Source organism: Trichosurus vulpecula, chromosome 4, assembly GCF_011100635.1.
Source record: "Trichosurus vulpecula isolate mTriVul1 chromosome 4, mTriVul1.pri, whole genome shotgun sequence".
Classification (NCBI taxonomy): Eukaryota; Metazoa; Chordata; class Mammalia; order Diprotodontia; family Phalangeridae; genus Trichosurus; species Trichosurus vulpecula.
In genome coordinates this window covers 28,431,003-28,458,759 of record NC_050576.1, presented here as the reverse complement: position 1 = coordinate 28,458,759, position 27,757 = coordinate 28,431,003, and the positions used below count along the sequence as shown (strand labels likewise).

At 44.8% G+C, this 27,757-nt stretch overlaps 1 protein-coding gene across 13 annotated transcripts in view; it reads left to right on the top strand.

Moving 5' to 3' along the window:
- OSBPL9 (oxysterol binding protein like 9) overlaps nt 1-27,757 on the top strand; it is a 146,104-nt gene that overhangs the window by 66,555 nt on the left and 51,792 nt on the right. For 11 of the 13 annotated variants that reach the window (XM_036755064.1, XM_036755061.1, XM_036755059.1 and 8 more), the window contains one exon: nt 6,860-6,936. In XM_036755064.1, the coding sequence (XP_036610959.1) occupies nt 6,860-6,936 (77 nt within the window). Of the gene's footprint in view, nt 1-6,859; nt 6,937-13,222; nt 13,403-27,757 lie in introns of those variants that run through there. The other 2 variants (XM_036755070.1, XM_036755069.1) reach the window with 2 other exon arrangements.

The following is a 27,757-nucleotide window of genomic DNA, read 5'->3' as shown; positions in this document are numbered from 1 at the left end:
AAAAAAATTAAAAAAAAAGACCATCCTTTGCAGGGGAGGTGCTGACCTGCATTAATGGGCAGAGGGAGTCCCTTACCCACTACCTCCCTGCACTGATGAAATCACTTGATAGCAGCTCTGGAGCTGCTGCAGTGACAAAAAGAAAAGGCCTTCCCTTAAGGAGCTTGTTTCCTATTTGAGGGAAACTACATGTTCATAGAAAATGATCAAAAGTAAGTTCAGAGGCAAGAGAAATGATTTGTGCAGGGTCACCCGGCTTCTAAGTATTAGCTGTGGATTTGAATGCAGGTCTTCCTGTGCTCTTTTGCCACAATACCATACTCCTTGCTGTGCACTTCTGTTCTGATTTCTATTTATCAGTCCATCAGCACATATTTATTAAGTGCCTTCTCTATGCTAGGCAGTGCACTGGCCATAAAGAGACATTCAGGCATTTAATCTCTTGCTAAGTGCTAGAAGCTGTGATAGGCCTTAGGGATTCAAAGAAAAGCAAAGACAGGATCCTCAAGTAGTATGTATTCTAATGGAAAGAAAACATGAAAGTGACAGTGTATGTACAAGAGAAATAAGATGTAAATGGAAAGAATTTGGGAGGTCAGGGAGACCAGGAAAGGCCTTCTTCAGAAGGCGGAATTTCCTGAATCTGGAAAGAAGTCCGGAAAGCCAGGAGTTATGGCTGAGGAGAGAAAGCATGCCAGGCATGGTGTCAGCCAGTGCAACGGCACAGAAGTGGGAGATACTCTGTGTGTGTGTGTGTGTGTGTGTGTGTGTGTGTGTGTGTGTGTGTGTAATAGCCAGAAGGCCAGGAGTGGCATCTGTGGGGTGCAAAGCAATAGCACTGAGGGAGACTGGGAGAGGCCTCATCCAGGTGATACTTGAGTCTTAAAGGAAACCAGGAATTCCTAGCATTTTAAAAATCACATTTTTGAAGGTATTCTTAGGCCTACTAGACTGTAAACTCCTAGGAGGCCGAGATGTTATATTAATTAGCTCAGTTGCTTTCATGGTGCCAAACATAGTGTATTTATTGCCTGTAGTAGATGCCCATTTCCGTGGTTGGAAAAGGAGGTGAGATCAGTCATACAATGAGACTGAGGAAGAACAGATGAAGCACACCCTGAGTGAAGGTCTAGGAAGAAGTTGCAGAAGAACAGAGGCAAGAACAGAAGAGGCTGAGATATGTGAATGGTGGCGCAGGGGATAGATCACTGAGCTTGGAGTCAGGAAGACCTGACTTCAGACCCAGCCTTAGATGCTTACTAGCTCTGTGACCTTGGGCAAATCACTTAATCTGTTTGCCTGAGTTTGCTCACCTGTAAAGTGAGGATGACAATAGCACCTACCTCCTAGGGGGTCAAATGAGATAATGATCATGAATCACTTAGCTTATAGTAAGCGCTATATAAATCTCAATTGTTATTATTCTGTCTCAGGTGTGCTTATCTTTTCTCACTCTGCTTCAGGTTCTCATCACTTCTTGCTAGACTATGCCCTCTCACCAGTCTCAAGTCTCTCCCCACTGGATTTCATCCTCCGCTAAACTGCCCAAGTGATTCTCCTGGAGTGGAGATCTGACCAAGGCAGATCCACATTCCCCACCCCCCTCAGTAAGCTCCAGTGCATCCAGGATCAAATACAAAGTCTTGTTTGAATCTTTTCATGACCTCAGCTCCTTCTGTGTGCTCTAATCCATTGACTCCGGCTCCCTTGCTGTTCCTCACGTGACACTTCGTCTCTGGCCTCCCGGTCCCCCTCTCCCTTCTCACCTCCCTCTCTTAGGTGCTTTGGATTTCATCAGGTCTCAGCTCTGCAGGGGTACCAAGTTGCCTTCATCTTTAAACCTTTGCTAGACTCTGCCATCCTCTTCAACTGTCTTCCTTTGTCTCCCCTCCCTTTATTAGCCAAAGGCATTGGAAATTGACCTGTGCTCTCTACCTCTCCTCCTCATTCACTCCTCAGCCTTTGGTAATCCAGCTTCAACCTTATCTGTCACTAAAGTGAAAATATTCTTTCCAAAGTTTCAATGATCTTGTTCTAAAAACAATTTTTCTTAATATCTTTTGTCCACAATTTCCCCCTCTCTCCCTTCTCCCTCTTCTCAGCCATCTCTGGAGGCAGTGGTACAGTGGATAGAGCAATGGGCCCAGAGTCTGGAGGGCTGGAGTTCAAATCCAGGCTCAGAGCTTATTAGCTGAACATAGACAAGTCATTAAACCTCGGTTTGCCTTGGTTTCCTCACCTGTAAAATGGGCATGATGACAGCACCTGCTTTGTAGGGTTGTTGTGAGGATATTTCTAAAGTGTTTAGCACAGTGCCTGGTGCGTAGTAGGTGCTACATAAATGCTTATTCCTTCCCCTTCTTCCCTTTCACTTGTTAAAAAAAGGAAGATGAGGGAGAAAAAAAAGGCATTATGAATGTTCTGTCAGTGGTCAAATCTCACGGCTTTTTCTCAGGCCCCATCTTTCTTTAGCTTTGCTCACTGTCCTCTCCTCCTGGATATTCTCTCCTCTCTCTGGGTTTTCATGACGCTCCTGCCTCCTGGTTTGCTGCCTCCCTGTCTGACTCATCCTTCTCAGTCTCCTCTATGACTGGGAGTGTTCCTGAAGGGCCTGGGCCCCCTTCTCTCCCCTCACTGCACTCTCCCCCTGGTAACCTCATCAGATCTCAAGGGCTTACCTGTCACTTCTCCGCCTTTGGTGGTCAGATCGGAATATCCAGCCCCCTTCTCTTCCCAGAACTTCAGGCCCGCGTCTGCAGTGACTTGGACATTTCCAGCTAGATGTCTCCGAGACATTGGGAACACAACATATCCAAAGCAGAACTCATTCTCTCCCCACTGCCCCCCGCCTCCTATCCTTCCTCATTTCTGTCGAAAGCATCACTGTCCCTCCTTCCAGTGTCCATCATCCTCAGCTCCTCATTCTCCCTGTCTCACATATCCATTGACATTTCTGCCTATGTGGGCCCTGATCACCTCTCACCACAGCCGCAGCCTCCTCTACACTGCTGCCCAGACCGGTTTTCCTTAAGTGCACAGCCGACTCTGTGATTCCTCAACTTGGTCTATTCCAGTGGCTTCCTTTTGTCACTAGAATAAAATATGATCTCCTATGTTTAGCTTCTAAAGCACTACACTCCCTGGCCCCAAATGATGTGTCCAGCCTCAGTGAACATCACTATGCAATCTTGCCAAGACAACCTTCTTTCTGGAGATTCCTTCATCTCCCATCTCTGAGCCTTTGCCTTGGCTGTACCCCATCCCTAGAAAGCTCTCCCCGTCACATCTGCCTCATAGTCTCTCCCTTCAAGATGCTGCTCAACCACCATGTTCTGTATGAGGCGGCCTCTTCTGATTATCCCAACTGCTTACTAGTGTACTCTCTCTCAAACCACCTTATATTAAATGAATTATTAATATTGAATATTTATTCCCTTTATATTTGTGCTTTGTGGATTTACATATGCACTCATGTCCCCCATTAGAATGTTGGCTCCTCGTGGGTAGAGCTTGTTTCGTTCTTTGTTCTTGTATCCCCAGTACCTAACCTAGTGCCTGGCACGCAGAGGGCACTTAAGAAATACTTCTTCATTGCTCAATTGAGACCTCTCCTGGTCTGCCCAGCTGCTAGTGCCTCCCCTCTGAGGTGACCTCCATCTCTTTTGTCCAAATCTTGTATGTCATTTACATGTTATCTCTCACATCATAATATGAGCTTCTTGGGGGACAGAGACTGTGTTTACATTTCTTTGTATTTTGGCATAGTGCCTGGCACATGGCGATTGCTTAATAAATGCCTTTTAACCAATTAAAACAAAAAGTTTGGACCAGGTGATCCCAAAGATTTCTTCTATTCTACCCCCTGATTTTCTGATCTTTTAGAGACCATGTCTAATTTTACACATGAGTTAATGGAGGTCCAGAGATGTGAAGGGACTTTGCTAAAGTCAGTGATGATGATTGAGAGAGGGCTGGCTGGATGGATAGAGACAGGTAGATAGGTAGACAGATAGATGGACAGATTGAGATAATGGCAAACATGCTTGAAACGCAGGCTTCTTGTCTCCTCTGGTGTTACTTTCCTTTTTAAAAATTGAATTTTAAAACTTAAATCATACTTAATGTAAAGTGCTTTTCAGTCCCTAAAGGGCCATATGGATACTAGCTGTTACTACTGATCTTTCATTCACTTCCTACCAGGCTCGGTTTAGAGTGAAAAATATCTAGAGGGAAATGGTTGAAGCTGGTGAGGGAGGTAGGGAAACTCACGCAAATGTGTGTGTTCTCCCTGAAGCCGGGGGCCAGGTGCAGTAGCCCTCCTCGATTTCATAGATTCCCAGGACTGGAAGGGGCCGCTAGATGGTGCCATAGTGCACAGTGTCTGGCCTCATCTTCCTGAGTTCAAATCTGGCCTCAGACACTTGCCAGCTGTGTGACCTTCCTTGCCTTGGTTTCCTCATGTATAAAATAAACTGGAGAAGGAAGTGGCCCTACCTCTCCAGTATCTTTGCCAAGAAAACCCAAAATGGGGTCACAGAGAATCCAACAAGACTGAAAACAACTAAACAGCCACAGCAACAACAAAAGGATCAGTGAGTCCATCCTTTGGGTTTTTGCAGATTTGCACCCTGAGGGGGGATGTGGGGCCAGCTTTCCCACAGGACGTAAAGAAATGGCTTTGGGATTCAAACTCAGGTCTCTGATTCCAAAAAACCTAAGATCTTGGCAACCGGGCCCATAATTTCCTGGCAGATAGAGGGAGAAGAAATGGAAGCTGTATCAGTTTATATTCTTGGGCTCAAAGATCACTGCATTTGGTGACTGCAGCCATGAAATTAAAAGATGCCTGCTCCTTGGAAGGAAAGCTCCGGCAAATCTGGACAGCAGACTAGAAGCAGAGACATCACCTTGCCAAGCTCTGGTTTTCCAGTAGTGATGTATGGCTGTGAGAGTTGGACTGTAAGGAAAACTGAGCACCACAGGATCAGTGCTTTCAAGTTGTGGTGCTGGAGAAGATTATTTTAGAGTCTCTTAGATAGGAAGAAGGTCAGATCAGTCAGTACTTAAATCAATTCAGGCTATTCACTGGAAGGTCACATAGTGAAGCTGACCACATAATAAGAAGATGGGGCTCACTGGAAGACCGTGGTGTTGGGAAACATTGAAGGCAAAAGGAAAAGGGGACAGCAGAGGATGAGATTGACAGATAGTGTCCTGGAAACAATGGATGTGAATTTGGCTAGATTTTGAGAGAAGGGCCTGGTGTGCTATGGTTCATGGGGTCACCGAGAGTCAGATGTGACTGAATGACAACAACAAGAAAGCTTCCTTCCTTTACTTCAGTGTCTGTCTTGGTCTTTGATAAATTTTCTTTTGACAGGAATGAAAAAAAAACTTCTTGTAACAGGAAGACAGGAAGAAAAATGAGATGCAAATGAAAAAAGCAGAACAACGGGGTCCCATCCTAGAGTTCAGGGCAAATGCTGAAGAGCGCCATACCGAACTTCACACTGTAGAGTCTAGACCAGGGTGGGGAACCTGTGGCCTCAAGGCCACACGTGGCCCTCTAGCTCCTCAAGTGTGACCTTTTGACTGAATCTAAACTTCACAGCATAAATCCCCTTAATAAAAAAAATTTGTTCTGTAAAACTTGGACTGAGTCAAAAGGCTACACCCAAGGACCTAGAAGGCCACATGGGGCCTCAAGGCCGCAGGTTACCCACCCCTGGTTCAGGACAGTTTGAATGTTAGACTTGGCCAAGATGGTCCATTTGGAACTCTGCCAAGTGCCACAGATCAGGCCCTCAGTTTATCAGTAGGTGTGTGACCGTGAATCTATGAAGGCTGCCAGGTGGTGCAGCAGATAGCCAGACCTCAGTGCAAATCCTGCCTCTAGCACCTCCCCCCCCACCCCCACGTGGGGGAGCATACAGTGAGATGCCTTAAGTAAAGTGCTTTGCAAACCTTAAAGCATTATGTAAGTGCTAGCCATGTTCCTCTGTCCTTGCTTTTCTCTTCTCTCTTTGCCCATCTCGTAGCTATTTCACTCTTCAGTTGTTCATCCAGCAAACATCCCTTGAGTGCCTTCTGTATTTCAGGGCACAGAGTGTGGCCGTGTAGGGGATTCAGAGGTGCCTAGGAAAGGGCCCTGCCCTGAGTGAGTTTCCCATCTCTCACAAACCAGAGGACCTGGGAGGTAGAATGGAGTCCACCTTGCTAACATTGTTCTGGCCAAAGACAGGGTGGGGCCAGAGTGAGTTTGGACATTGTTTGTGGACAGAATTCATTTGTAATGAAGCTCCCTGGGACTGTTAATGACCTTCACCCTTGCCTGCCAGCTCTTGATGCCCATGGCATGCTGCAAATGTTTTTTCGGTGTTGGTCCTTTCCTCTGTTAGGCTCTGAACCCCTTGGCAGGAGCCCCATCTTCTCCAGACTTGCAGTGCTTGACGCAGTGTTTGCATACAGTAAGCAATTAATAAGTGTCTGTGGGGTAAATGATTCAGCACTCTGAACCCCGGAAATGTAGCATTGGAGTCACCTTAGAGAATCTTTAGTCCGTTGCTCTCATCCTACAAATGTGGAAACTAAGTGTAGTGAAGAGGAAATGAGTTACCCAAGTTTCCCCAGCTAGAGAGGACAGAGCCAAGACAAGGCCCCACCTAGGGCTCCTGAGCCAGGCCCAAGGCTTTTCCCACTGCCCTGCAGTACAACATTTGTGGGTGAAAGAGCCTGAAAATGAAAGTCTATTCTAATTAGAAAGTTCTGTAACATCATCATATCAAATGTGAACTTGTAATGTTAAAAAATATGTTTTGTTGATGCTTAAGGCAATAATGATATACCCCTTCTTTCACAGCTCGCGATGCTGATGAGAGGGAGAAGTGGATCCAGGCCTTAGAAGAGACCATCCTTCGGCATACGCTTCAGCTCCAGGTAGGACTTTTTCAATAACTCCATGGTCCCAGGACATCAAAGCTATAATGGGGGTAAGGAGGCGAGAAATGAGAAACTGTGATCATCTTGTATTAGTGCTTGGTTTTTTCTAGTGTATCATCATCTTTAGAAGGTTCAGTGAAGTTTCTGCCCTCTGAAAATGGAAACCTCTTGTCTAACAAGTATCTGCAAGTTTGTAGTGGAAAATGTGTGGTTGATGAAGTTCTGTGAGAACAGTACATGTTTTTCATTGTTACTAAACTGATGTGTGCATTTGGGGCCCTTGGGATGCCTGAAATAACAAATCCACATAACTGGGCCTGATGCTTAATGACCACATGCCTGGGCAGCCAGCCTCGGCTTGGCTTTTGTGGCCCCAAGGCCATAGTCATAGATGCATGCTGATTGTGAAGAGGAAGCCTGCATTTGAGGTTTGTGCTGGGGAATCTTACTCTGGACCACTGAGTGATGGAAGAGAGGGTTTTAATAGTCTTACGGCCTTGGTCATGCTGTAGGAGTGGTTTTTCAAAAGCAATCTCCATATTCATTCTTAATTTTGGTATTTTTGAGGTGCTCCTGAGTGACAGTAGGAACAGCACACTTCACTTTGTGTTCACTTGGTTGGTGAAAAGGATGAACTCTTTAATTCCAAGTGAGAAAGAATGTGGTAGGTGAGAACTTGCCATGGTTGCTTAGCCTGGCATTTAGGGCCTTCCACTCCAAGTTCAGTCTTTAAGTTCAGCCTCTCTGTTCTCAGGCCCCTCTGGTCCAGCCACATTTATTTGCTCACTGCCTTCTGTCTCTCTCATCCCCCCGAAGTGGCCTTTGCTTTTCCGCACATTGTGTTCTACATACCTCTCCTTGATTGGAGCTGTACCCATCCTTATAGGTGCCATTCACTCTCAGGTGCCACTTCTCAGGATCACTGCCCTACCATATCATGGAATGTTTTTTTTTTCCTTCTCAACTCATACCACTTATTGTCTCTCCCAACCATTTGGACCATACCATCTGCTTACCTCAATCTTTGCATGGGTGTTTGTCTAGCGTGACTCCCTAAAAAATTGCAACCTTTTATTGTCATCTCCTTGATAGCATGGATCCTACTGGTTGGACTTTAGAATACATCAGGGGATTGGTGAAGAGAAATCTGATTTGAACAAACTTCCTTTCATTCTGGATCCTTTCTTCTCTCCTTAAACCTGTATCCCTGGCCATCGTCTCCAGCACCACGTTTATTCATACCACCTAACACTGGTCCAGGAGGCAAGATCTGCCCCTTCCAGACTTTCCCTTTGTCTCTATCACTTAACAACCAGACATTATCTGTTTAGTGGTTACAGTGCTGGGCCTAGAATGAGGAAGACCTGAGTTCAAGTCCTGCCTCAGGCGCTTATTAGCCGTGTGACCCAGGGCAAGTCCCTTCACTTCCGGAATGATAATAGCATCTACCTCCCAGGATTGTTGTGAGGATTCAAAGAAATAAGATTTATAAAGAGCTTAACACAGTGCCTTACATAAAGTGCTTAATAAATGCTGGTTCCCTACCCTCTCCATATACAGAGGATTGTGACTGGTCTCTCGCAGCCCCAAGGCAACCCCTTTCTCTGGAGTTCAGCACCTTATTCTTTGTCGTCTTCTTGGTCCCAACTCTTGTCCTTATCTTAGGAGACTTTATATTGAGACCCCTCCAAATACCTAACCATCCACTTTTTCAATTCCTTCTAATCCTCTGACCTCTTTCATAGGAATGATCATACCTCCCTCTCTCCCTACCCATCCCCTTTCTAAATGTATTCTTTAGCTTCATTTCGGTCTCCAATCCCTCTACCCCTTTGTATTTTCTCAAGGCCTAGTATGTAGCAGACACTGGATAAATGCTTAGTGCTTATTATATTAGAAGTGAATTAATGAATATTACTGAGGGGTAAAATTAGTTATCTGATTTAAAAAAAACCATTAACAGGTTTTGATTTTTACAGACTTCAAATAGCATGATGGAAAAGCTGCCTAGTGTTAAGTTTGTCACTCACATGCTGAGAAATGGCCAAAAAAAAAAGTTCGTGAGGAAACAAAGGTACATATGACTTGAAAAATAGTGGCTGGTTGTAAAGTTGGGAGTGCTGAATGCAAGTCCTTCTTGCCACAATATCCTCACTGAAGCAGCCAGACAGGAGGGGCACGAACCAGGCAGTCAAAGTGCCACCATCATTGACTCCCCTCTGAGCCCAAGAGCCTCAGCCGCAACAGCGTCCTCTCAGGTCCTGCTTCCATTGTAACGTCAGCAGCCATCCTCCTGGGAAGATGTGGCCTGGCCACAGCTCCTTCAGGCGCTGCAGCCACAGCCATGGAGAGCTAGAAAGGCAAATTCTCTTCCCAGAGTCTTTGGCCCTGTCAAATCCGGTAAGATTTCATCAGTGGAGATGACATGAAAGAAGAGGCTGCTGCATCCTGACGACCAGGGGAAGGAACCTTTGCATCTGACTTGCCACTGAGGCCTTCCCCAGGTGTTGTCTCCCTGTCAGACTGTGCGTTCCTCACTGTCTTACTGTCCTGTTTGTATCCCCAGCACTCTGCACAGTGCTAAGCATGTAGTCTTTTTACAAAGAAAGAGATGGAAGCCCAGAGTTGGGAAGGGCTTGCCAACAGTCAAGCAGGTAGTAAGAAACAGGGCCTGGAGGCCAAATTCTGTTCACTTTTCACTAGATCCCACATCTGTTCATAAAGGAGAGTGGTTCTCAATTTGAAGTTGAAGCCTTGCCCGAGACCTCTGAGAGTGCAATCATGGCGTGTGCCTGTATGTCAGCCAATTTTGTAGCCTTCCTTCTAAGACAAAGCTGAGCTTTTCTCAAGAAGCTTATTGGTTGACTTGACTTTGTAAACCCAAGTATTCGGATACCGTTGACATTTGGCCAGGATGGCACTTTAAGTTTCTTGTCCTTCAAAGCCTGTGTGCTCCAGGCATTTGGCCTAAGCTGCTATACAGAGGGGTAAAAAGTAGTTTATTTAATACTAGTACATCTTATATCCTGCTTTTCCCCTGTTACTCCTAAATTATTTGTCATCCCTATCAAAAAAACACTTTAGTTTTGAGGTGATTTCTGAGCACATGCCTCCTAATTGTGTATAACTGGCCTACTCCCACCTCCTAGTGGGTCATATTTATTAAAGAATGTGAGTTTTATAGTTAAATACAATTTTTTCCTAAAAGGTTAAGTTTAACTTTGTAGGTGTGTGGTTTTTAGCTCTTCTTCTAAAAGTTTTTCTCATGCATGCAAACTTGGTTTAAAATGGTTATTTACTGAAGGTTTCCTGATCACCAAACTTTAATCTTAATCCTGAACCAAAAAAAACCCTCCCAAAACAAAAACAAACAAAAACCTCTGTAGAAATTTAATGAAGTCACACAATAACTACTGTTACCTAGGGAAGACATTACTTTGGGAAAATTAGTTACAATTGGAGAGCCATAACTGGCCGTTTTTTAATGCTTGTTATGAGCATTTTGAGCATTGGCCATCTAGCTTATCAGAAACAACTTAACTTTTTTTTTTAAAAGATGCAGATAATTCAATCAGAGATGCTCCTAAGTAGCCAGACTTTTTGCTCTGGATTGATAACTGGTTTTTTGTATTCATTAAATTACCTTTCCTAGTTAAAATTTTACGGGTGGTTGCTTTAAGAGCAGCCTATCTGAAGACAAGGATGAAACTGACTACATAGTTCTCAGGTGCCTTCGGGGTACAGAGAGCAGATCTGGGGTCTGAAAGCTCCAGGCCGAATGACAGGATCCAGACCCTGCTGGAGCTTAGATGACTATAAAGTCATAGTAGGTGCTCACATCTCTAGGGACTGAAGGAAACAGATTTAATGCCAAAGGAGAAGTAGTAAGCAAAGTGCTGAGTGGAGGAAAAGGCAATTTTAAGGACTTGGAATCTGGCCTGGAGGTGGCTGGCATCTGAGCCAGGCCTTCAGGTTAGTCACTGGTATGAACAAAAGGATGGAAGGACAGTCTGACCAAGAGGGGTGGGTGTGGTGCCAGGTTATGGACAGTCTTGCATCTCAGCTGAAATTGGGAGTTGGCACTAGGTAATTGTTTTAATGGTCTGGGTGGGTAGTAATAGAGGCCTGTACTGGGATGTTGGCAGTAGGAATGGAAAAAAATCAGACAAATGTGAGAAAATTTGGGAGAATAGACAGAACTTGGCTGTGGGAGTAATATGGGGAACTGGATGAATGATGGTATAATTGACAGAAACTGGAAATTGTAAGATTAACTGATGTGTTTACGATTCCCTGTTGTCTTTCATTTGAAAGCCTGAGAAGTTCTCGTGTGTTCCTTTGCCATCTGTTTGAATACAGTAGATAACTGGAAAATAACATGAATTACATGTGGTCAAATACACTGCTCCATTTCATTAAGACCATTTTATGCACCGTTCTTTTTTCTAATTCTGTGATGCTTTCATCTGTGTAGATAATGAATATGCATGCATGAAAAAGCACTTATTAATACTTACTGTGTGCCTGACACTACCCATATTGAGTCCTGGCAATTGTTTACATCCACTAAAAGATGACCAAGTTGAAAGTGTTTGGTCTGTGAAGGTGGAGGGTGGTAAATGGCAAAGAGGGTGCAGTGTGTGTGTGTGTGTGTGTATGTGTGTGTCTGTGTGTGTGTGTGTGTGTGTGTGTGTCTTTGTGTTTTTATGTCTGGGGTGTGTCTGTGTTGAGGGGTGGGGGTGAGTGGGGGGTGTTAAAATGTAGCTATGTTAAAAATAACTCCTTATTCAATCAACAAGCCCTTAGGTACATGGAATGGAAAAGTGAAACATTCTAGTGAGGGGACCTCAGGCACTCTCCACTTTTAGCACATCTTAACCAGCAAAATGGCCTTCTGACACCTAATGGTAGAGCAGCTAGTGCTTGAGAGCCACTGGTCTGTCAGTGGAGTATTTGTTGAATAGGTTCTAGATGGGTCCCAGGCCATGCTCTGTAGTGCAATTATTTCTTGAATAGACCCATTATTATTGTTATTTTAAACGTGAAATGTTGGGAAATACTCCTGTGGACCACTTTTTCAAGATTAAAATAAATTTAAGTTTTCTATTTTATTCTGAATTTTTCCTGATCCTGCCTTTTCTAGGATTTACAGATTTTGTCATTTGTGTTTCATGTCTTCAGATGGGTCTGTGGTCTAATTCATTTGGGAAATGCTGATATAGAACAGTCCCCACAATTCTGGACACCTAAGTGGAGCAAGGAGCAAGATGTCCTGTATGTTAGCAGTATATACTTAAAATAACCTAAATCACATGGTTTAAGGTAATTAGAGAAAGCCTGGATTTAAGTTTGGGAACAACAGTGTCTCTTGGTTTATTAGATAAAAAATTAATTGCTGAAAAAGCAGTTTTTAATGGTTAATTTAAAGGATCTGGGGAAAGGTTAGGAAACCTCATTTATTTTCCTTTGTGATCCTATAGTTAGTGTCAAGTTCCTATTTCCAAAAGCGAATCTCTAATGTAGAAATCCCTAATGGAGAAACAAATTTTTAAAAATATTCCAAATGTTAATTCAAATACTTAATAGTTTTTTAAAAAGACAACTATCATCAGAATGCTGTTAAGAGTACTCGCAGGTTCAGAATTCTTGGTGACACATAAGTAAAATGCCCCTTTTTGTTTTAAACAATCTCGCTCCTCTGCTGTTGGGCACCGTGGGCAGCACGGGACGTGTTGAGGCTCATTGGGCAGTGTCACGGGACTTGGTGCCAGGGATAGAATGCAGCACCAAATTCGGCGGCCTCCGCCCGCCTCAGTTCCCTCGTCTGTAAAATGGAGACAGTAACGCCTGGGCGGGGGGAGGTGGGGTGAGGCTCCAAGGAAAGCAAGCCTGTGGGGAAAGCGCTTTGCCGGCACCAAAGGGCGGTGGCAGATGCGGCCGATGATGTTTCGGGATCGCTGCTCGTGGGGCGGCGCCACCGCCTCGAGTTCTGCCACCCTGGGCTTGTGCCACCCAAGGGTCTAGAACCAGACTGGAGGGAGCAGGCTTTCAGGCAGCGCTGTGGGTGAGTTACGGGCTGTGTCGCCGTCTCGGAAAGACCCGAGACCCCGAGGAGCTAGGGGAGGGGCGGGGTGTTGCTCGGCCCTTTCTGGAGTCACGGGTTACTCCCGAACGCCAATGAGCGGCGAGGGGCAGGCCCCGCAGAGGGCTCTGACCAATAGGCAGGCGCGTCTTTTCTGAGGTGGCCACCTCAGCCAATGGGGGCCGGGCCCGCCTGGGAGGAGGGGGTAGAGGGCGGTCCTGGAGGTGGGGTGGGGGAGGGGCACTGTTGCGGGGTGCGTCGGTGGCTACGCGCCCCCGCCCTCCGCCGCCCTCGGCTGCCCCCAGCTGGCGGGACCCAGGACTCGGGCGGCCTTAGCGGCGCCTCAGTTGCCGGATGGATCTCCTGAAGGTCGCCTGCAGCGTGAGTGCCTGGGGTGGAGGGTGAGGTGGGATCTCCCGGGGGTGGGCGGGCAAGGTCGGGGGGGGAGGGGGAGCTCGTCCGCACCCCAAGGGGGGCGCGCTCGGGGGCCTGGAGGAAGAGTCCTCCCCTCCCCCTCCCCGGGGCCAAGTTCTCGGGCACCTGTGTCTGCGGGGGTTGGGGGAGCAGGGGCGGTGCAGCCTCGGCCTTCCCCTGCGGGGGGCGCCCCCACCGTCCCCCCTCCGGCCCGGGGGGGAGGGGCTCGTGCCGGCTGGGCTAATGTTCCATCCGAGAGCTTCGGACAGAGACCGTCCCACGAGTCGGCCGCGGGGCCTCGTCTCTCGGTGCCAAAGAAAGTTTGTGCCCGTGGCTGCCGCTCCTCCGGGCATCACTTGGGGCGCATCCTAGCCCAGAGTGCGGGGTGGAGGGGGGCGGTGGTCGTTCCACCCAGCCGAGTGTCCGGCTCAGCCCCCACATGCTCCCCGCCCTCGCCTGACCGTGCCCGAGCCGGACGGGACCGATGGACTCGCTTCTGCCCCGCAGCCTCATCAGGCCTTTTCGAGGCCCGCCTACCCAGAGTCCTGCCCCCTTTCTATCTCCGTGAAACCTATCCCCTTTTTCTCACCCTGTCCGGTGCTCCCCCCCCCCCCCCCCATGAGAAATCTCTGTCAGACCGTGCGGGTCAGAGCACCTCCTTTGGGCTCTCAGCTCACTGATAGATAACTGTTGTCTCGGGTCAGAGTTAGGACCGGACCGCGCGTCTTCCTGGCTCCAAGGTCCCCTCCAGGCCCTGCCACATCCTCGCAGTCCTTATCTGTGTTATGATGAGATGAGCTTTCTTCTCTGTGTCTGAAGTCCTTCGGGAGGGAGGGCTGGTACTAATATTCCTGTTCATTCAATTGAAGGGTCCTTTGTGCTTCTGCAGTGGCCAGGGTGCTGCCTTTGCTAGCACCCTGCCTGCCTTTCCCCTTGGTGACTTTTGCCTGGTAAATGCTCTAGGTTTGTTGAGCGAGGAGGTGTGGAGCAGCAATGCACTTCTGCCTCAGGTAGTTTGCAGTGATGGGGCAGATTTGGTGGTGAATTTTCCCTGAGAATCACCCTTGTGAAAACTACCCAGCTCAGTGATGTCCCCTGAAGTTGATTCTGTCAGACTGGGGGAGGGGAGGAGGGGGGGGCGGGCTGGGCCGGGCAGGGCCGTAGTTGAAATAAATTGATTATATTAACGAGAACTGAAGAGAAGCGAGAATAGTCAAGCTCTAGGAGTCAAGTCAGTCAGTAAGCATTTATAAAGTGACTATGATTACTATGTGCCGAGCCACTGTGCTTACAGACAGCAAGAAGCAACTTGGATGTAATGTTCAAAGTAATGCAAATAACATGTTATTTTTGTCCAGGAGGTCTTGCAAGTACATGCTGTTCACTTTCATGAGAGAGAAATGTAAAAATCAGAAACAGTAACAAAAAACCTTTGTCTACAAATGAGACAAATGGTGAAGCACTTGGTGATCTTTAAAGTGTCACATAAATGTGAGCTCTTATTATCGTTATCATTTATCTTGACCTTGAGTCACAAGATCAGTACTTCTTTCATCTTTTCTTCTGCTGCCCATTCAATTGTAAATTCCCTGCAGGCAGTGGGTTTGTTGTTTTTTATCGTGGTACCTAGCCAAGTACCTTCTACTCTATAAATTTTTGTTGAATTGATCTCCATTTTCTATGCTTAGAGTTCTCTTCTATGGTAATAGGTGTTCCTAATGATGATTCTGAAATTATGCAAAACCTGCATCATCAAGGATTCAGTTAGGGAGTAATTTTGCATTTCAGAAGATTTCCGCAAAAGATTACAACAAAAGAAACAGCAAGGCATAGTGAACCTTGTTCGGGTCGGGGAACCAGGAAGACCTGGGCTCCTATCAAGCTTCTGCCGCATACTAGTCCCCACCCACCAGGAGTTCCTCTGCCCAAATCACAGAGCTTCCACCTTCTTCAAAGCTCAGCTCCCACTCACCCAGAAAACAGTTTCTTGGAAGGCTGACAGGAGGAGGCTTTCTGGTTCATTCAGAAGCACCCTTACTTTGTGCCAGGCATCATGTTAAGAGACCTGGGAGGGAAAGAACGGAAGTAAAACTTCCTACCCTCAAGAAGCTTACTTTATGATGAGGGCAGATAGCAAGTACACACACATCTCTGAAAGATTCAAAATAACTACAAGGAATTTTGGGACAGAGCAGCGGGGTGTGTGTGTGTGTGTATGTGCGCGCGCGCGCGCGCGTGCGTGTAGTCCTTCCTATGTAGTAAGTGGTGGTACTGGAGCTGAATCTTGAAGGAAAACAGAAATTGGGAAGGTGGGCGAAGGAGTTGCATTACTCCTGGAGTCAGATGATGGCTTGATTTATGGGTAACTTCGAGTAGGCCGTATGGCTGGATCATAGTGTGTGTGGAAGAAAGTAATGTGCAAGATGATTGGAAAGGTAACGAGGGGCTAGGTGGTGAAGTGCTTTACGTGTCAAATATAATAGTTTGAATTTTATCCTAGAGGTAATAGGTAGCCACTAGAATTTGAACTGGCGGAATAATAGGATCAGTCCTGTGTTTTAGAGTAATCATTTATATAGAAAATGAATCTGGTGGGAAAGATTAGTCCATTTTTGAAGAGGTTGAATCTAAGATGCCCAATATGGGATGTCTAAAGACATGTCTAATGAGCGACTAGAATTCAGGACAGAGACTATGGCTGGATTCATAGGTCTGGAAGTCAACTATAAAATAAAGAGAAATTGAACCCATGAGAGCTGATGAAGTCACTAAGTCAGAATCTAGAAAGGAAAAAGAAAGGAAAGATAGGCTTCAGGACTGTGCTTTGGAGTACAGCCAGTAACTGGGGTTATAACACGGTTCAGCAAAGAGGAGGGATAGGGAGTGGTCAGATAGGGAAGAGAACAGCAGTGTTCCTAAAATACAGAGATTAGAGTATCCAGGAGGATTTGAAAATCAATAATCTCAAATACTGTGGAGATGTCCAGAAAAATGGGGATTGAAAAGTCATGAGATTTGATTAATTCATAATATTTAGGAACTCTCTGATTTTTAGATCACTTGACATTTTTTTTGCATTATGACTCAGTTCTGGGGGGGCGGGGAATGACTGAACTTGTTCTAGAATGAGAAACAAGCCTCTACCACCAATTACCCCGTCCCCTGCAGCTATCAGGGGTGGGGGGCACGAGGCGGGCAGGTGGGATACAGATTTTGTGAAGGTTAGGAGAGGGAAGAGTTTGGAATCTGGGAAATTAGTCAAGAGATTGTTGCTATATATAGTCTAGGCCAGAGCTGTTGAGGAAGTAGGATGGTGGCAGCCGTTTGAGTGGGAGTGATGTTTTCAGGGTATTAGGATAGGACTTGACAAGTAATTGGTTATGGACAATGGGAGGATATAGGGGTTGACTGGAAGGATATCTTTTGAGTATGAAAGAAAGAGGGCCTAGATGCCTTACTTTGCCTTACCCAGCCAGCCAATCATTTGCTAGGTCTTAGCAAGACTCCCCCCCCAGCAGGTATCTTCTCTGATCTCTCTCTGCTCCTGGCCACCACCTAGATTGAGCCCTTAGTGGCTTCTCACCTGGCCTTTTTCAAGTGCCTCCAAGTTTTATCTCTGCCATAAGTCTTTCTCCACTCTCTTTTCTACATGGCAGGCAATTATTCCCCCCCAAAGCCCAAGTCAAACTCAGTAAGCTCTACGAAGTCCCTGTCATCCTCAGGATCAGATGCAGCCTCCTCTGTGTGGTGTTTAAAGCTCTTTGCAGATTGACTCCCACCCACCTGCAAATTCTTCCCCTTCATGCCTGCCACAGTGGCTTGCTGTGCTGGCATCATTTCCTGTTCAGGTGTATGGAATGCACTTCCTCCCCCTCTGCCTTTTAGAATCCCTATTTTTGCCCCATCTGTGTGAAGCCTAAGGTTCTGATCCCTCCTGGGCACTGGTGCCCATTGCCTCATATGCTGTTTTGTGTGTGTACCATGTCTGCCCCTGTCGAATGTTAGCTCCTTTGGGGGTCACAGAATATTTTATTTTTCTCTTGGTAGCCCCACAGTACCTGGAACCTAGGACTTAATAAATATTTAGCAATTACTAGATAGATAGGATTAAAAAAAATAGGATCCAAGAAGAACAAGGATCTGAATAGGCAGAAGGGAATTGAAACTTGTGTGAAGGGGAATGAGAGTTGAAATTATGATTCTAAAACGGTAGAGGCAGCAGGAGTTGTGGTCTTCGAGCTGTTTTTAGAAGGCCTTTGCTAGTGGAGTACCCTAGAGGTCTGCCCTTGGCCTTGTGTGGTTTTAATATTTTCATCATTGACAGGGATAAAGACATAGAAAGCTCACGTACCCAATGTACAATTGACACAAAGCTGGGATCCAGAAAGAACTGGACAGATTAGAATGTGGGGCCAGGTGGAATAAGATGCAGTTTAATAGGGGTAAATATGAAGTTCAAAGGGTCAGTTTTACAAGCACAGGCGTAGCCAGGCAACCAGCCGCATGATGGGGTAAAGTGATCGTGACTTAGTTAACTAGAAACTTGGTCTGAGTCAGTGTGGTCTGGCAGTGAGGCCCCAAGTTTTCATTAAGAGACCGCCATGTGCTGGGCCCTGGCCTCAGGAGCTTCCATTCTGATGGGGGAGTCTGCATGCACATAAAAGGTCTTCCTACAACTAAGGTCTAACTGTCACCACTCCTCACTAAACTCCAGAGCCTGCCTCGAGCCCCGCCCCCCCCCCCCCCCCCCTTGCCTCCAGGATCAAATGTAAAAAGCCTGTGTTTGGTGTTGAGAGAAGTCCATAACTTGGCCCCTCTACTCCCCACACTTCCTTACACCTTCCTCTCCTCCATACTTTGCAGTCCTCTGGGTGTTTTCACCATGTTCTCCCCCACATCTAGAATTCTCTTCCTCCTTGTTATCTCTTATCTCCTGGCTTTATGTCTCAGCTAAAATTCTGTGTTTTCAAGAAACCTTTCTTAGTTTCCTTTCATTCTAGTTCCATTCCTCCAAGGTTCTCTGCATCTTAATCTTCCTCTGTCTTGTTTGGACATAGTTGTTTGCGTGTTTTCTCCCCATTAGACTGTGAAGTCCTCTAGGGCAGGAACTGCGTTTGCCTTTCTTTTTATCCCCAGCCATTAGTACATAGAATGTGCTTGATAAATGACTGTTGATTGGAAGAGCTTTAAATGTCAGGCAGTTTATATCTTAGATGGAATGGGGTCTGCAGGAGTTTATTGAGCATGGGGGTAACATGCGCAGACATGGCTTTTGGGAAGTTCCCTGGCTGCTCTGGGGAGGACGGAAAGGAGTGGGGAGAAACTGAGGTCAGGGAGATCAGCTAAACCATTGCCGTAGCCCACATGAGGGATAATGGGCCTGACTAGGGAGGCAGCTGTGTGGGTGGCACTTGGAAAACAACTGGATGTTTGAGGTGAGCGGAAGTGGGAGGGATGTGCAGAGGCACAGGAGAGAAGCTCATGGAGTTTTTGTTTTGGACATGACGAGTTTGAGGTATCTGCAGGACATCTAGTGAAATGTCCAGTGTGCAGCTGTTATGCAGACTGTGTATTTGGATCTTAATAAAGAGAGGCCAGATGGACTAGGTAGTAAGCTTGTCCTGTCATGATCCATGTTCAGTTCTAAGCATCACATTTTAAAACCATGTGTAAGGTGAAGGTGATCCAGAAAGAAGACGATCAGTGGCCTGGATAATCAATCAGGTGCTTTGAGTTTATGCCATATGTGAATCTTGTGAAGGAAGGAAATCTGTCTAGTCTCTTGTAGGGTAGTCTCGCTAAAAGACCTAGGGAGAGGACAAGAAAGCTCCTTTGATTATTTGAGAGACTGTCTGCTTGGCCCCAGAGAACAGAATTAGATATGAGACAAAAGTTGCAGAAAGGCAGATTTAAACTTGATTATAAGAAAAAAAACTCACTAATAGTGAGAGCTTTTCCAAGGTCAAATGAGCTCCCTTGGGAAGGAGTGAGTTCTCTCACTGGAAAATTCTTGTTCAGCCCTGGCTTACATTAAATGGTCTTTAAGTTCCCTTTGCACCTCTGAAAAGGGATGTTGATTCTTCCCACGAGGGGTAAGATTCTAGTCAACACATACTTAGTAAGTGCTTAGCGTGAAGCATCAAGGGGAGGCCCGCCCCATTCCTGGACTGTTCATTTTTGTGAAATACCTTTCCTCACTATAACCAAACTGGAACCAACCTGGATAAATATGAGTGACAAAAGGAGGGAAGTCAATTTCTGTGTGAGGGTCTTTTTTATAAAATATGGAATTGTTAATTTTTAAAAAATGTTTGTAATTCCTTTTGCTTTCATGCCATTCCCTTTCCCTTTGTGTCTCAGCAAAACCATCATATGCACCTCATCTGACAACCCACCTTAGTCCTTTTCTATATCCCTTTCAACCAAAAGAAGATGATTGAATTTACTAATTGCTTCTCTGTGCCATTGGTCATTGTAATCATGCAAGGTCTTCTTGTTCTGTTGTTCTCACCTTGTTGTCAGATCTGCCTTCTTCATTCTGCAGTTAATGAGACTTCCTGAAGTTCTCTCATTTCCTCACATTTGTCATTCTGTGGGTGCAAAGTTTCATGCTTGTGTGCCACAGTATGGTTAACTATTATCTGTTTTTAAGTAGTTTCTCCTGACGAGTTTAAGAAGAGGGTGAAGCAGTAGGTACCACTTCACTGGTTTTTGTTTCTGTCACTTCAGTTTAATTCAGATGTATATTAAATGCCTGCCCTGAATAAGGCACAGAGCTAGGTGCTGGCATATAAAAACTAAACATTTTTCCTGTGGTTCTTCTGGTGCCAAGTTAGGGTCCAAGTTGGATGGAATGCTGAGTTGGACTAGGTAACCTCTAAGTTCTGTGCTTTGGGCCCAGCCCTGTGCCAGATGTCAGAGGGGTACATGGTCCCTGACTGGGGACACAGGATGTGAGTGTGAGACAAATGACGACGCACTCTCTACTCAAGTTCCAAAAGGGTACTAGCAAAAGGAGGGAAGGATTTGGGGGAGAGGAGTAGAATAGGTTTGCTGCTTGAAGACGCCTTAGAGATGCTTTAAAAACCTTCCCTCCACACTACCATCCCCTCAAGATATTGTCCTGTGTGGGGCTTCCCTTTCTTAGCCACACTTCCCCATTGCAACTGCTTCCTTTCCTCTTACTTCTCCACCCTTTAAAATTTGGTTTTTAAACTCCCCATGTAACTCTAAAGTGACTGGTACTCTAGAGTGTCATAACTTCCTTTTTTCATCCTCACCTTTCTCGACCTCTCTCTTATGATGTTATTGATCACCTCCACCACCTACATACCCTCTCCTCTTGGTCGTTCTGAGAAAGCCGGAAAGCATTAGTCAGATTGGCACTGCATATTTCTGTTGGGCAGAACAGTGGCCATTAACTCTAAACAGCATGGACTCAAATACATCCAGCCATTTCAGGACGATCTCTTATTCATGTTGATTGGAATCTGCTCTCTCAGATCTCCTCCTACTTGTCTCACAGCTCGCTGGTTTCCTTACTGGCTCATCATACCATACTATCTGTGGGTGTACTGCAGGTTGTGTGCTGGACTCTGCTCTTCTCTCAACACCCCTTTGCAGATGACTCATGAGTCTGAGTCCAACCCCACTCTCTCTTCCTGACATCTCCCGACTGAATATTTGATATGATCAGCTAAATGTACCATAGAAAATCCAGACTCAACAGGTCCAAACTGTGTTTTTCTCCAAACTCTTCCAAAGTACATGTGTTTAGGGCACACTGTCTTCTAGTCATAGCCCATCTGGCTGTACTAAATCCACCTTGATAGTCACACCTTGCTAGCAGAATGACCAGATTTAGGTATTAGCAGAATTAGGTAACATTTCTGAATCTCCATAAAATGATATTAAATTGAACTAGATGACTTCCAAACTTCTTTCAGCTCTGATTCTATAAGTACCAAATCATCTGGTATTTATCCAGGTGGAGAAAGTTCAGTCATGTTTCCACAGATATCTCTTTGGCAGCTATGTGGAGAATAGATGGGAGTGGGGAGAGACTTGGGCCCAAAAGATCAGTTTAGAGCCTGCGGCACCCGAAGAGATATGTGGGGTGAGCATAAAATGGGAGATGACTTTTATGGTTGCACACCTGGGTGAGTAAAAGTGCCATTGGTGTCCAGTTTAAATGTCCATTGAACCTTCATTATGAAGGCATGCCCTTCTATATGCTCTCTAGCATTCTCCCATTGGAGCAGCCCAAAGAGAGGCCCTTATTCTTGGGTGCTCTGCCCCTTTTAATGGAACCATAGCTTCCAGGCAGCAGTATCATACTTGGGGTCATGAAATTGAGTCCACTAACACAGGACATTAGGATCAGGACATTATAGCTACACATTTCCCAGCTTCTTTCTGGTGAAGTTGACTTTTTTCCCAACCCAAGTGGGAAGCTCCACCTAGCTTGAGCTTTAGCCTGTCAGAGTAATTTTTTAATTATGACTCATCCCAATTGTACAACTAGAATTGTGTAATTTTCACATTTGAATTAATTTTTTCCTTCCAAGATATTGCCATCAATGGTGGCTGCCATCTGTCTGTGTAAATATGGTCAAAATAAGATTTTTTTTTGTATCCCGAAATGTTTATGTTTATTTTTTTTTTACCAGTTTAAATTTAACATTTAGTTTTCAGCATTGATTTTCACAAGAGTTTGAATTACAAATTTTCCACCTCTCCCCCACTCCAAGATGGCATATATTCTGGTTGCCTTGTTCCCCAGTCAGCCCTCCCCTCTGTCACCCCCCCCATCCCCTTTTCCCTTCCTTTCTTGTAGGGCAAGATAAATTTCTATGCTTATTCTTATTTCTATTCTTATTTTCTAGTTGCATGCAAAAACTTTTTTTTTTTGTTTTTGAACATCTGTTTTTAAAACTTTGAGTTCCAAATTCTCTCCCCTCTTCCCTTCCCACCCACCCTCCCTAAGAAGTCAAGCAATTCAACACAGGCCACATGTGTATCATTATGTATAACCCTTCCCAACTGCTTTATTGAATTTTCTCCCTTGACCCTGTCCCCTTTCCAAAGTGTTTGTCCCTCTTCTTTCCTGTGGGGTAAGATACCCAATTGAGTATGTATGGTATTCCCTCCTCAGGCCAAATCTGATGAGAGCAAGGTTCACTCATTCCCCCTTCACCTGCCCTCTCCCCTCCTCCCATAGAACTGCTTCCTCTTGCCACCTTTATTCGAGATAATCCACCCCATTCTATCTCTCCCTATCTCCCTCTCTCAGTATGTTGCTCTCTCATCCCTTAATTTGATTTTATTTCTTTTAGATATCTTCCCTTCGTCTTCAACTCACCCTGTCTGCTCTCTCTCTCATATATATCTATATATACACACACAGATATATACATACGTACATTCACTTATATATATACATAAACATATATACATATATATATGCATATTCCCTTCAGCTACCCTAATACTGAGGTCTCATGAATCATACGTGTCATCTTTCCATGTAGGAATGTAAACAAAACAGTTCAACTTTAGTAAGTCCCTTGCAATTTCTGTTTCTTGTCTATTTCTTCTTTCTTGTTGGAAAGTCAAATTTTCTATTCAGTTCTGGTCTTTTCACTGAGAAAGCTTGAAAGTCCTCTATTGAAAATCCATATTTTGCCTGGGAGCATGATACTCAGTTTTGCTGGGTAGGTGATTCTAGGTTTTAATCTTAGCTCCATTGACCTCCGGAATATCGTATTCCAAGTCCTTCGATCTCTTAATGTAGAAGCTGCCAGATCTTGGGTTATTCTGATTGGGTTTCCACAATACTCAAATTATTTCTTTCTGGCTGCTTGCAGTATTTTGGCCTTGATCTGGGAGCTCTGGAATTTGGCAACAATATTCCTAGATTTCTTTTTGGGATCTATTTGAGGAGGCGATCGATGGATTCTTTCGATTTCTATTTTGCCCTGTGGCTCTAGAATATTAGGGCAGTTCTCCTTGATAATTTCTTGAAAGATGATATCTAGGCTCTTTTTTTGATCATGGCTTTCAGGTAGTCCAATAATTTTTAAATTATTTCTCCTGGATCTATTTTCTAGGTCAGTGGTTTTTCCAATGAGATATTTCACATTGTCTTCCATTTTTTCATGAAGTCACTAGCTTCCACTTGCTCCAATATAATTTTTAAGGTAGTATTTTCTTCAGGGGTCTTTTGGACCTCCTTTTCCATTTGGCTAATTCTGCCTTTCAGGGCATTCTTCTCCTCATTGGCTTTTTGGAGCTCTTTTGCCATTTGAGTTAGTCTATTTTTTAAGGTGTTGTTTTCTTCAGTATATTTTTCAGTATTTTTTTGGTCTCCTTTAGCAAGTCATTGACTTGATCTTTCATTGTTTTCTCGCATCCTTCTCATTTCTCTTCCCAATTTTTCCTCTACTTCTCTAACTTGCTTTTCCAACTCCTTTTTGAGCTCTTCCATGGCCTGGGGCCAGTTCATGTTTTTCTTGGAGGCTTTTGTTGTAGGCTCTATGACTTCTTTAGGCTGTATGTTTTGGTCTTCTTTGTCACCAAAGAAAGAATCCAAAGTCTGAGACTGAATCTGGGTGCCTGGCCATATTCCCAACCAACTAACTTGACCCTTGAGTTTTTCAGTGGGGTATGACTGCTTGTAGACTAACGAGTTCTATGTTCCACGTTTGGGGGGGAGGTGCCAGCTCTGTCACACCAGCACTGCTCCTTCCCCAAGAACTCCCAACCGGGACTGGGCTTAAATCTTCAGCAGGCTGTGCACTCCTGCTCTGATCCACCACTTAATTCCTCCCACCAGGTGGGCCTGGGGCCAGAAGCGGCAGCAGCTGTAGCTGCCCCACCTCCGCTGCCCCGGGGCTGTAAGCCAAACCTTGAACTCCTTCCACTCCCGCAGCTTTTCCCACTAACCTTCTCCACAGTCTTTGGTGTTTGTGGGTTGAGGAGTCTGGTAACTGCCGAGGCTCACTGATTCAGGGCGCTAGGGCCCCCTCTGCCCGGCTTCTGGTCTGGATGGTCCATGCCGCTCAGGCTGGGTTCTGCTCCACTCTGTTCCCAGCTCCCAGCTCTGTGGGATAGACCTCACCCAGAGACCATCCAGGCTGTTCTGGGCTGGAGCCCTGCTTCCCTCTTATGTTTTGTGGGTTCTGCCGTTCTAGAATTTGTTCAGAGCCATTTTTTATAGGTTTTTGGAGGGACTCGGTACGGAGCTCATGCTAGTCCCTGCTTTCCAGCGGCCATCTTGGCTCCGCCCCTCAAAATAAGATTGACATGGATGTAGTTTTTCCAGTCTCAGTAATCATCCACTCTTCACTTTCCTCAACCCACCCCTTCCTTCCATCCAATGCTCCTTGGTCATTCATTTAGGTTAGGTTAGGTCTGGCATATCCCCAGCCCTTGGCACATAATAAACATTCATTAAATAAATTCTTTTTGGTTGACTGTTCTTATTTCCTAGCTGGCCATTTTATTCCCCTTCTGCCATGCCTTTCTCCTCCTTTTACATTCTTGGAATTAACTCTGCCAGTCTTTAGAACAAAACAAACTCTCAGCCTGGTTGATCATACTCTGAAAAGCTGACACACTCTTGGAATAATTGTTGATTACAGATAGACTCCGTTTATTTGATATAGGAATGCAGAAGGATGATTATATTTTCTTGATTGATTTCAGACTGATGTTGAAAGCTCTGAAAACTAATGGTGTAAGTAACACTTAGCTACTCTCAATTGGATGTAGACAACTCTAGTAGCAGGAACATAGTGTTTGGATTTTACCCCTGGGGCAGTTGCAGGGAGTCTTCATTTTTTGAAGACTTCCTTAGGGCGAGGACTGTTTCATTTTTGGTTTGCACCCAGTGACTGTATATTAAGCAATTAATAAGTGCTTGTTAAATTCATTTTGATAGTCAACCATGATTTCTTCAGTATGGTAGAACCCACCTTTCACCTGCAACAAATCAAAACTATGCCTCTCTTTAAAAATTCCTTCCCCACTGGCAAATGTGGTGTTGAGCACCTTTGAATCTAGCTGGAGTTTAAGAAACCTGTGTGACTGACCCACCTGAGGTTGTGCTTCAGTGACACAGCCTTTGAGGCAGGCATGAAGTCAGCTTAAATGGAAGCTTTTGAGGGAAAAGTTTACACAAAGAAAGGAGCAGGGTGGACTAGCAGACCTTAGGGGTCCTTCCCAGCTCTAAGTCTGATCCTTTGGAATCTTGATCAGTATAGTAGAGCTCTTTTTGCCATCATAAATACCATCTTTTAAAGAAGGATCTGATGTTAAATTTCCGTAGCACTTTCTAGTTTCCATTGCATTTTGTAGTTAGCTTTTCATAAAGCTTGTTCTCTTGAAGTATCACTGTCCTTTCTGATTGTTGAACAGAAAATTGAAGGGTTCCTATGGATCACTTTTCAGTAGCCAAAATTTTTAATGAATTCTTAGAACTCTTTTGAACTTAGAATTTCTTGCTATGTGTTTTCTGCCTGTTTGTTTTGGGGGTCTCAGCTCAATTTAATATAAGGCAATGATTTGATGATTGGAGATCATTCTCCCACTTCACTTTCTATATCAGACTAGGGTCACTGCCTACCCTACGTACTTCCAGAAGGGTGCTTCCCACATCCCAACCATGTTTTATGTCCTGGAGGAAAAAGTGCTACTGATTGTGATGCCACATGGGGGAAAGCATTGCTTTGTTAGGTGGTAGAAGGTGCGTTCTGTAGTTCATGGTAGATTTTCCCCGTTAGCTACTGAGTTCTGGTCGTGCTATTGGATGTTGGCAAAAGGGACATGCAGAAAAGAACGGAAGTAATCCAGTTGCCTTGGATGACATTCTTGTTAATTAGGGTAGATGGTGTTAGCTCATTTAAGTGCTTTTAGGATAATCACATTTTTAGTTTAAATTCAAATTAGCAAAAAAATTCCTGCTATATGCAAGGCATTGCATGAACCCTAGGAACCCAAGACCCCAACATTTCTCTCGAGCTGCTTAAAAATCTAATTTGGGAAAAATAACTGATACAAGAGAGAGCTTGGTTTGGGCAAAGAACATGTTAGGGAAAGTGCTCTGAGAAATTTGAAGAGGGAGAGAGAGAGGGATCACTTTGAGTGGGGGAGGGGTGGTGTGGCAGGGCAGGTTTCATGAAAAAGAGCCTTGGGAGGCGGATGAAGAGGCAGAGGTGGGAGGAGTCTATTCCATACCTGGGGAAATGGAGATGGGAGATAAAGAGTCCTCTGGTTCTTCTGAAAGGTAGAATAAAATATGTCCCAAGGTAGTTGGAGCTTTCGATGTCACAGTCCAGAATCTGGACTATATTCAGTGTACACTGGAGAAACACTAAAGGTTTTTGAATAAAAGTGTGAGACAAGAGCACTTAGAAAAGGGAATTTAAGTTACATTTTCCTTCTGTTAGTTCAGAGGTGTGCATCAAAGCAGCTGCCGAAGAACAGCAAGAATCTCAGTGGAGTGTGAACTGTTTTAATCCTTTTGAAAATACAGAATTGAAAATAGTTTAATTTTAACACTAATGTCTTACACAAATATCTTTTAAAAATCTTTCATAAATACTACCGTCTTTTAAAATACATTTATACATAACTTTCCACTGTGCAATTAATTGGAGCTTCTATTTGTAGGACTTTAGTTCATTACTTGAATTCTGAGCCTATTTTTAAATAAATGAATATGAGTCTATGTTAACATATACATTAAGATACTAGAATTCAGAATTTATGCCTTTGCTACATTTCTGAATTTCTTTTGGGCTGGCTAATATAAGTGACTTAACATGCTTTTTGTCACATCACTATCATTATGTATTTTTTGCACCAGCTTCTCTAAAGTTGAATGCTGGGGATAGAGCCCTCCAGTGCCAGCCTACACAGAGCCTGTTTTGCATAATTGTCACTAGCTCTTTTTTAAATGAATGATCAACAAGCAATTCTGAAACCCTTAAGAGCTCTGATTTGTGCTATGATCTACCATGCTTCTAAAGGACCTGTGATAAAGCAAGCATGCCACGCACACCTCCTGACAGAGAGGGAATGGACTCAGGAACCAAAAAGAGGCATCATTCTTGGACCAGTGGCCAGTGCAGAAATTTGTTTTGCCTGATGATACACATTTGTTGAGAGGGTTTGGTTTTGTTTTTGGAGGGCGGGGGAGAGTAGTTTTTTGTTTGATGAAAAAGTTAAATTTTAAATTTTAAAATGTTTTAAAATATAAGGGAAACAATATAAACCTCTGCCGCTGCAGCTCTCTCCTCTGATTGGTCAGTTCCTAGCCAG